At 40.3% G+C, this 10,796-nt stretch overlaps 1 protein-coding gene across 3 annotated transcripts in view; it reads left to right on the top strand.

The window, feature by feature from the left end:
• The first annotated feature begins 775 nt into the window (after nucleotides 1-775).
• Nucleotides 776-10,796, top strand: part of Gabrb1 (gamma-aminobutyric acid type A receptor subunit beta1) — a 381,088-nt gene continuing 371,067 nt past the window's right edge. For all 3 annotated transcript variants that reach the window (XR_005976095.1, XM_041671140.1, XM_041671139.1), the window contains exons 1-3: nucleotides 776-932; nucleotides 1,117-1,208; nucleotides 1,614-1,681. Coding sequence is in view for 2 of the 3 variants with exons in the window: in XM_041671140.1 (XP_041527074.1) it covers nucleotides 853-932; nucleotides 1,117-1,208; nucleotides 1,614-1,681 (240 nt within the window). In the remaining variant the exon portion in view is untranslated. The remainder of the gene's footprint in view (nucleotides 933-1,116; nucleotides 1,209-1,613; nucleotides 1,682-10,796) is intronic.

Below are 10,796 nucleotides of genomic sequence, written 5' to 3'. Positions count from 1 at the left end.
AGGGATTACTACTAACAGGAGCTAGCACGCTGGCAGCTATCAACAAGAGGCTTTGCCTACTAAAAATTACAAGACTTGTCAGCAAAGACCCTAGAATAGATTTCCTGCCACAGTTGCCCCATCGTTGTTTGCACTTCCCATTCCAAATCTACCCATGGAGAGGAGGCGGCAAAGGTAAAGAGTACATTCAAAAGTTGGCCAGTTCTCCTAACCCAGGGAAACACTACACTAAGCCTTTACATTACCTCTGAAAGGAACAAGATTCACAGTTTTCCAGAACTGTCCCGACTTTCCTCTTTTTTTCTCCCTGCTCATTTTCCGGTTGTCGCTGCCCACTCCCCATCCCCAGCACACTTCCCACCTCTCTACAGGCGACCAGAGTACTGCCTCCAGACTTCTTGTTCTGGGACCTCCGTGATTATCAGCAAAAGATACCGATCAGACATCCTTAGCCATATCATTGAAAGCGCAGGTTAAAAAACGAAAAAGAAAGGAAGAAAAGAAAGGAAAGAAAGCAAAGCAAAATCAGGTTTAGGACCAAGGGAAGGGAACGTAGCAAGCCACAGCGCAGGATAACTGGGCGCACACAGGCAGGTAGGCTCCCCTGCATGGAGACAGCAGGTTGTAACCGACTACCCGGAGAACGCGGAGCTCCCGAGACAGGAACTTTAAAAGGATTGAAATCTGTTGCCTGTTCCACTAGGAATATTGTTTGCAAGGCACAAGGTGTCTTTTGGTAGTGAGTACCCTCTGCGCATGCGCAGGTCCATTCGGGAATTACTGCCCAGCCGCCGACTAAGTTGCATTCCTTGAATCTTCGCAGAAAAGACAATTCTTTCATCAGAGTTAGGAATGTGGACAGTACAAAGTCGAGAGAGTTTGGGGCTTCTTTCTTTTCCTGTGATGGTTGCCATGGTTTGTTGTGCACACAGGTGAGCTGCCTTCTCCAACCTCTCTCTTTCTCTCTTTTTTTCTTGTTTTTTTTCTTTTTATCTTTTTCTTTTTTTCCCCGTGCCTGCTGGATCATGTATTTTGTTATATGGGGGTAGGTGTGCCAGGATCTTTTTATGTCTGTTTGTGCCCGTTCTGAATTCAGTCCCTACTCCTTCCCTTCAGCTCCAATGAACCCAGCAACATGTCATACGTGAAAGAGACAGTGGATCGGCTGCTCAAAGGATATGACATTCGCTTGCGGCCGGACTTTGGAGGTAATGCTTCATGGCTTTTCTTTCAACCTGTAACCCATCCCTAGTTCACCTTTCCCGTCAAAGATAATACCCTCTTCCCCATTTTACCATTTCTGTAAACGTGCAGTACTACGCCCTGGACACACACACACACACACACACACACACACACACTCAGGATCCCCAGTCTCAGGTGGGCAAATCCTCAGGCTGCGCTGTCCCTCTCCTTAACCCGACACACCCTCTGCACTGTCACCGCGTCACGCGTGAGCCCACACCTGTTTTCGCAGGCTGTCCCCTACAACAGGAATGGGGGGTAGGGAGTGAGCCTATTTAGCCCGCAATAAGATCTGGTAAGCCCCCCTCTGTCCCCTCAGTCCCCTGCCACTCAAAAATTGTCTTTACTGTGGTCCCCCTCCCCGGCAGGGCCCCCGGTGGACGTCGGGATGCGGATCGATGTCGCCAGCATAGACATGGTCTCGGAAGTGAATATGGTGAGTGGCCTTCCCACTGCTCGGCGGGCCGCCGAGCTTACGCAGATGCGAAATGGACCTGTTCTCTGTCCTCTGCTTTTCATTGGTGATCACCTCAGCCCTGGTCCCCAGGGTCCCACTTCGCGCGTACGCCCCACTCCAGTACACACACTGTCGATCACCCCACAGTTTGTATTTTCGACACACACGGGCTACTGCGGTCTTCCGAAGGAGACGTACTCTGCACTATTTTGGGACGGAAGAGGGACTGTTGCGCCGGAGGATTGGCTGGGGCGGAGTCTGAACCTTACTTTAACCGGGTCTCCCTGCGTGTGGGGATGTTCAGGGCACCATCTGCCGGCGGTCAGATGGCGTGCATGGGGTCCCCCCAGACCAGGGGTTCAGGTTCGCAGCCACAGGCAGACCAGACACAATCCCCACAATCTTCACACCACAGCCTGCTAGCCCCAAGCTACCCAGCTTAGACACCAAGCTAACTGGCAAAGCTCCCAAGTATCCCCTCCCTGCTACAGAATCCAGCACAGTGTTTGGCAGGAGCAACAGGCTGAGATGAACAGTCCAGAATGGCTAACAGTAGAAGTGCCCAAGCTTGCTTCTGGGCATCTTATACCCATGCTAGCCTTCATGGGTTTGTCTTTCTGCATCTTGCTAGTTTTGAGATTGACGAGAACCCATCGCATCATATGGCTTTGATTTATTCTAGTAACCTAGGCAAAAGGAAAAGATCTGATGATTAAAAGGACTGAGGCAAGGGAGAGGTGAATTAGAAGAGTCACAAATTTTAAGGGATTTATATTTTACCATCCCTCCTTCCCTTTCCTCTTTCTCCCCCTCCCCCCTCTACTCATCTTCATGTACTATCTTTACTCAAGGACTATTGCAAAAAGTACTGAAATCCTAGCTGCCACTTTTCCATCTACCTTGGGAAGCCGTTTTCTAGTTGTTAGAGTTCAGGGGGAAAGATATGCCTGTTGCTTTTCTAGAACCCACCACCCGGGGAAGAAACAGATCTACAGGAACAAGTGTCTTTTTATTCCGCCCGGAAAATAATTGCAGCAACAGAAATTTAAATATACTGAGTAACTGAGACCAGGATTCTTTAGGATTCCTCTGTCGTAACAATTGTTGAATTGTTGTTCATTTCCCTCATAGAGGGCTATTTTTTTTATTGTAAAACACTGAGGTTTTAGGGTTTTCCTTTTCACCTTTTTTAGCAAAATAAATGTTTATAGATCATTTAATGGATGATATAAGTATAAAATCTGCGGTTTTGGGGACACAGTTGTAACTCTCATTGTCTTCAAAGGCTTATTTAAAATACTATTTCATAATGCCTCAGATTGTTTCAAATAATTATCAAGTATTTTTTTCCTACTACACTACAACAGAAATCCATTTTTTTTCAAATTTGATAAACAAGTGTTTTTTTTTAACTTGACGAAGACTTTTAACAGACTAATGTTCTATTTCCATGTGTGCTACTAATGCCCAACGCAGCTGTTTACAAACATCCAAAGGAGAGTGACCAGATGTGCATAGGTCACAACAGTGGCTTAGGACTGTGAATGCAGCCAGATGTATTAGCGTAACATTTAGTGTCAGCCTATACACATTAGAATAACATTTTCCTGTCCAGTCATTTACCTGGCATCGTGCAAACACCTCCACAGATCATTTATATATAGACCATATAGAAATCTCAGAAGGCAAATTGTGCCTCTGGCAATGTTCTATGTTACTGGAATAGGACACATAGGTTTTTAGAACTACAAGGACTCTCAATGCCCAACACAGACACACATGCATGCACATGCATTCACACAAATCTATATACATATTTTTTACAATCTTTTAAAACTTAATCGAATATATAAGTTGCATGACCATAATAACCACTGCAAGAAAAAGTTCTGTCCTGTCAGTTGTTGAAATGGATTCATAGACAAACTGAGAAGCTGCACATGCAAAATCCAGGAGCATAGAACACCCCTTCCTAATTACTGGATAATACAGTCTGCTTATGTGAACTTGGTGTGTTTTCAAATAGTCACTCAATAGATAATGCTCTCTGCCCAAAAACCCATTCCCCCTTACCATGACATCAGAGACATAGGAGAATAGTGGCCACGGAAAGCTGGAAAATAAGAAATCTTGCTTTGGGTATTCTTTGCTTTTAATGAGAGTTACCGACAAGACTCAGATTTATATTAGTGTCTCATCTATGGCAAAGTGTTGTAATAAATTAATTACAATGGAAACAACAGACACAATAGAAATGCGGGGGAGGGGAATTGTTTTGAAGGGTTGAAGGTGTTATGTAGAAACAGGGATTGTTAGTCTTACCTTCACCAAGAAGAGAATGCTTTGCAGCATGGTTTGGACACAGTAAGTAGGAATAAAGGTCTTCAGGAAGTAAGACCTAGAGCTTGTTATTAAGCAGTCTTCTGCAATGTAAGGGCACTAACTTACATGTGATTATATGATAGGAAAATTCCTACAAATTTAAGGCAAAGTAAGGATTAACAATAAAATAACACATCTAGTATTTAATAAAAATGTACATGCCTTGCTGCAACATTGTTAATTTTTACATTTTTAGTCATTATTGTTATTACACATTCTATGGCTGGGAACATGGCATGATAATTACACATTAAATTAATGAGTTAGAGAATGAGGGTTCTATTAAATTTTGTCCTTTTGTGCTAATCTAAGTAAAATATGCTTCCAAATTGGTTTTTAATATTGCCCAATTTTAAGGTTAACATTGTACCAGGACTATTTTCTGACTAATGTCCTTCAGGACATAAAAATGTGGTTCCAAAATTAAGAAAAGAAAAGGAAATCATTATGGTAAAGAACATCTACCAGAAACTCTACGATTCTTCAATATATTACTGTGCACAATTGGTATACTTTTATGCATCAAATTAATTCAAACAAAATGTAAGAAAAACAATTCATTCGTTCTGAGAAGTTAATTTAAAACTTTTAGAGAATAATTTTAGTGTATAAAAACATATATATAGTTGAAAGTAAGATTTCTTTATGATATTAATAATGATTGGTTCAAAAAGGAAGTTTTCTTTCTCATTATGGACTTTGTGCTGATGGTTTTCTAAAGTTTTATATAGAAAATTATCTACCATGGTTTCTATTTATTGTACATTAAACACTTCGAATCTTTTAATTTCACAGTTTCTGTGAAGCTCTACACACACACACACACACACACACACACACACACACTAACAGACTGGTGACTGAGCAAAAGACAGGTAGAATGAGTGGAGGTAATGGCTCCTACCAATTAGTCATAAAATAACCCTCACCATCTGCTCAGTAGAAGAGGTAGTAGCAGACAGAAGTTCCCTCTTCGAGTAGTATCTCAGAAAAAAACATGAAACAGACTGTAAACAGCAAAAGAGCTAAGCTTTCCTATTCAGATGTCCACAACAAGCTGTCCCTTCTCAGGCAAGAGTCAGATGCAATAATCAAGGAGCAATTTCAAATACAGTTTTCTTTCCTCAAGCTAAAGTCACGATGGTCTAAGTATCCACATGCAGAAGACTATACATATAGAGTGCCGAATCAGACTAAGACATAGTACAAGCCATTTCTAGTGAAAGGTAGCCTTGCTCCTGTCTTCACTGTTCTGCAATTGCAGAGGTGAATGCTCTTATAGGATTCACAAATAGCTTCAGCAAAGACAAGAATGAAAAAGACACAATTGTATAAATAATGCACAGAACAAATTAAACCGAACAGATATCCATTTATATTCCATCTTGTTGCTATTTTAGCATTAGATTCCATTGGATCTTGATGCATCATCCAGCTATGTTTAATTGCCGTCACCATGGTGACTCAGGAGAAAAGTCACCTGTCAGAATTTGTCTCTGCAATAACCCTTCTTCCTCTATTGCCTAACTTCTTAATCTTAAAGGCATACCTCAATTACCCTGAGGCTCAGAAGAGCAAATTTTGAATCTGACCTTTGGGATGGGGGTCTGATAATTTTTATTTCTCCTGAAAAATGCCAATTTCTGGTGCATAGAAAGTACTTCAAATATCAAACTTGAAGAACATTATTCTAATGTTATCTTTAAAAATGAGCTCATTTTCCTTGTGATTTTCTCTATGAGTAGCAATATATCAAAAATTTCACGTTAAGTTTGAAGTTACTTTCTGGTTAGTCTAATAGGTAGCTGTACTCAGAGGGAAGATTAATTCTATAATTAAAGATAAATAAGATTCAAAGACAAGAAGAGCCAAGACGATGTGGTCCAGTAGGAACTGAAGTCTTCCACTATCAGTACTTGTTAGTCATCAAGCGTTAAGTGAGGACAAAAATTGTCAAGTATAATAGTATGTATCAATATCATATATCTCGAGCTAAGCACATACCTATATCATCCTTTCTCCTTACAAAACACACTTTATGTTATATTATGTGTCAAGCATATTACAGCATCATCTTTTCCCTTACAGAGTACCCTTTTCTTTATGCTTCACAGTGTAGAATTCTGAGGCTCTTTCCCCCAAATAGCTAGCGATAGCTGTTAAAAATAGCCCAAATATATTCCTGCTGCTGTCAGTTAATTCTCTTGGGTTTTAATAGAATTTCCCTTGGAAAGGAAGCAGATAGGTCAGTACCAATTAAAACCTGGAGCACACACCAGCAGATAAATAAATAGATAAATAGATAAGCATCCATTTCTCTTACATGAAAACTCACAAGGCCCCCCTTGAGGTTTAACAATAGAATGTACTATCTGAGAAAGAAACTGCTTGTCATTCTATTTGAAGATAATGGGTATTTTTATGCCTTTAATCTCATTAAAACAAGGCTATTAGATCTTAAAATTGGAAGTCATATATGAAAGCCAGTGATTGTAGGACCATACTGGGCATGAACATATGCAATGTTGTGAAAATAAATAATATTTATTGAGTATTTCCTATGTGTAGAATACATCTCATACACATTTTGAATTCCTTGCTCATTTAACTCTGAATGAGGGGTATACAATACTTAGCTCTCACAACAGCCTGAAACAATGAAAAACTAAGACAGGGCAAAGCATGCGATGAGAAATTTAAAAGGTAACTAACTCCATTGCTACAGAGTTAGTAAATGGAAAGGCTTCAAAGTTTGCAACCAGGCCTTGGGGACGTGATTGCATAGCATACAGGAAGTGAAGTTTGGTTCCCTGGCCCCAGAAAACCTGGGAGTGATGACACGTGTCTTTAACACCAGCATGAAAATAGTAGAGGCAGATGGATAAGATGTTTGCCCACACAGCAAGTACAGGCCAGGCTGAGATACATGAGACCCATTTTTAAAGACTGCAAACAGGCTATGTGTCCCTAGGTCTAAAGTTCTGGGCTAGTAAAACTTAAGTCTTTAAAGTGTTCCTAGTATCGAATTTGGGAACTTGAATGTGAACTGTGTCTTCTCTGGGATTCACCATTTTCTTCTGTAAAATGAAGCAAAGCCTTTTAACTTCAAATACCCTAAATGTCTGTCCTTAATGAAGAAATATCTGGTCTTTAGACTTCTGTTGGAATCAAGAATTATTTCATTTTATTCCACTGTCAGATTCTGTCTTGTTCCACCCATTATCCCCAAAAGCAAATCAATCGACAATCTTTGATTGAGTTGCTACAGAATGCAAACTGGGATAGCCTCCTGGGAATAGCACAGTAATGACAGACTACAATACAGGGCTCTGTCAAGAAGCATCAATATGATCAGTCATGTGATTATCATCCAACCTTATTTTCCTTAATTCATTTACAAAAATAGCAACAAGAAAATGTGGATCAATGGACCTCAAATGAGACTTGATTGAAGCTTGGTTTATATTGTTTTGAACACTCAGGTAAAAACTAAATTGTAGATATTTCTAATATGAGTTATCCATTGCACTCAAGCTAGAGACATTGTTCTGCTGCTATCAAATTCATACATTTTTTTTCAATACTTGATAGGGAACATAAGTACACTGTTTTTTTCAAAGACCTAGATATATGGAAGTACTTGTCCACTTTTCTGAAATCTTCCTTTGAGATGACTAGAGTGAGCACTAAAACCTGAGCATTTGCTTGAGCTAAATCTCAGTGTCACTTTTGGAATTTTCTCGTTTTTTTTTTTTTTTTTTTTTTTTTTTTTGTCTTAATGTTCCCCTAAGTACTTGATAGCATCCTCATCACTCATGCACAAATGAAATATGGCTTTATCACAAATCTAAAATTCTTCCAAAGTAAAGTAATTTAAATGCTTCTATTGGTTTAGGTTTCAGAAATGGGATCAAATGTCACAATTGTCCTTTAGAATAACCAGGAGATAAGCTGATCCATAGTTGACTTGGTGTTGTTTTGTGCTTCCTCTGTGGTCCTGGAGAGCACTGGATTTGATTTTTCCTAGCATGGGGATTGATCTTAGAACACTTCTGTTTTTATCCGGTTGTGAATTTCCTGCAGCTCCTTGACTTCTCTCTATTGAACAGGAAGTTTGAAGAAGACTTTAGTGAGCGCCTGTCAATATGCTTAATACAGCGTTAACAACTGATCCCTATACATAGGAATAACGTGGGGGGAAAGCTGGTCACATTTCAGGCATAGAAGTCTGATAGTTACATGTATGCATGGGATCTCCCAGGAACACACAGAAATAATTTCTATGGGCATTGTCAGGGGTCTATGCCTGAAATGAATCTTGAAGAGAAATAGTGGTTAGTGATGGAGGAGGGTCGTATGTCTATCTGTTGCTTTCATTGGTTAATTAATAAAGAAACTGCTTGGTCTGATAGGTCAGAACATAGATAGGTGGAATAGACAGAACAGAATGCTGGGAAAAGAAAGCATAGTTGCTCAGTCGCTATAGCTCTCCTCTCCAAGATGGACACAGGTTAAGATCCTTCCCGGTAAGCCACCATCTCGTGGTGCTACACAGATTATTAGAAATGGGTTAAGCAAGTTATGAGAATTAGCCAATAAGAGGGTAGAACTAATGGGCCAAGCAGTGTTTAAAAGAATACAGTTTCCGTGTAATTATTTTGGGTAAAGCTAGCCGGGAGCCAGGCCGCAGCCTGCCGCTCATATCACTACAGGTTAGCAATTGTGAACAGGCTACAAATGTGAAGAAAGACTTTTCAAGCAAGGGGAAAGGTGTGTTACTCGGCAGCCATGCCTGGAAGCATCATCCAGTGTTCTGGGAACTAGTGTGAGTCACTATTGCGAGAACTGAAAGGGCACAAGGAGTATTGGCAAGAGGTTAGGCTGAGTTGTAAATGTGAGGTGTATGACAGAACTCCTGAATATGCTCAAATGTGCAAAAAATGAAGCTGCTGAAGAGATGTGTTTGTCTGTCTATGCATCATCTCTTTCTGACAGAATACAGGAGACACAGTGACAATTATTATCTCCTCCAAACCGAGCAAAGATTAGAGGCATGCTTTAGAGAGAATTACTGCTCTTACATGTTCTGAAATTTCAGTTTAAACATTTATGCATCTAGAGAACACTTATTTTTCAAAAAAAAAAAAGAGTTGACACTACCACAACAAGCTGGGATAAGTGTGCTAAAGAAATGGATCTGAAACCCTCTAAAGGGTTTCACCAACAATATGCTTTGCATTTCGCAGATGGTTCTTGTTGGAAAATAAAGAAGGTCAAAGTTGAGGGCAGCATTTCTGAATAAGACGCTAATAGGCTACTTCAAAGTATAGGGTGGAAGATAAATTCCTTAAGTAATTCAGTAGTCTTAGAGATGGAAAATAAGGGCAATGATATTCAGATAGAGCAGAATTTGAGTGATTTGCTGACTGGTTAGGTAAAGAAGAGTCCAGGATATTCTCTGGAGTTCTTTAATAAGTAAAGATTTAAGGACCACCTTCTTTCCAGTAAAGAAACCCTGCACACTCTCCCTTTCTCTCTGTATTGGCATATGTTCATAGTAAAGGAATCTACATTGTATTGTTTCAAAGTAGTTAGATGTGCATCAAGTTAAAACATTGGAGATTGCAATTCTTCTGAAATGAACTAATTATTTGATGAATCTTGCTATTGTGTTCCCAATTAAGCATATTCTATATTGAAAGATCCCGGACTGCAAAATACAGTGACTAAAGGAGTTGGTCAGAATTGCTGAGAATAAGTACTGAGCAAAGACAGAGAGAGGGATGCGGTTAGCTTTAATTATCCCTAGCAATATGCTTCTTTATTTAGGCAGACACAACCCTGACAAAATTTCGGATATACTTCTCAACTTCTCCTCAAGAGGAGATCTTTGTATTCTGTCGCGGTTGCCTTTATAAAACGGGAGAGAATGAAGTTGTGAGGAAAGCCACACACACACACACACACACACACACACACACACACACACAGAGTCTGCTCTCTTCTCCACTGCATTCTGCAAGTGATTCAAAGTCTTTCTGGAACATTGTGCTTCGATGGGAAATTGCAGGAGAGCAGTGTGAGTTGTTGTAGACGGTGCATCTGGAGATGAGATGAGACTGAGGATAAAGGCAGAGCAAGTGAGAGTGGCAGCGTGCCCTGAGAAATGACGCTTACCTGCCAGGAAATTCGCAGTGACTCCTGGGAGCCCTGCAGAGGGGTGGGCATTGAGGTATGATCGTAAGCCGGAATCCAGCAGTCCTATCCTCTAAAGATGGTCTCATAAAGTTAATATGGGAAGGCAAAGCCTTATTCACAGATTGTACTGTCTACCTGAGAGGAGGAAAATGAAGAGAAACGGCTAGATGAATAGATCAAGATAAAGGGTTTGAGATAGCTGTTAGCTGTTCCATCCCGTCCTGTGTGGAAAGCTAATATGAATGTTGAGTGATGAGGCTTAATACCAAGTGAAAAAAATTGAAGGTTAGATAGAGGCTTTGGTTTTGCTGCTGAAGACTAATCAGGGAAGTTTCAAGCAGGGAGTCCCATCTGAAGGAGTTTACACGGGACCTGAAAGGACCGGCAGAGATTTGGTAAAATCTCCTACTCTAATCCATTTTAACTCAGGATAGAATTTTTTCCTTTTTAACATTTTATTTCGTAGGAAATAAAATTCTCTAGTTAAGAAAACTGGTTGTTCTGTTTCCATAGA

Source organism: Microtus oregoni, unplaced genomic scaffold (genome assembly GCF_018167655.1).
Source record: "Microtus oregoni isolate MIOR12 unplaced genomic scaffold, Mior012 000021F_ref0000039, whole genome shotgun sequence".
Lineage (NCBI taxonomy): Eukaryota > Metazoa > Chordata > Mammalia > Rodentia > Cricetidae > Microtus > Microtus oregoni.
The sequence above is the reverse complement of the archived record's forward strand: the minus strand, read 5'-3'. Positions and strand labels throughout refer to the sequence as shown.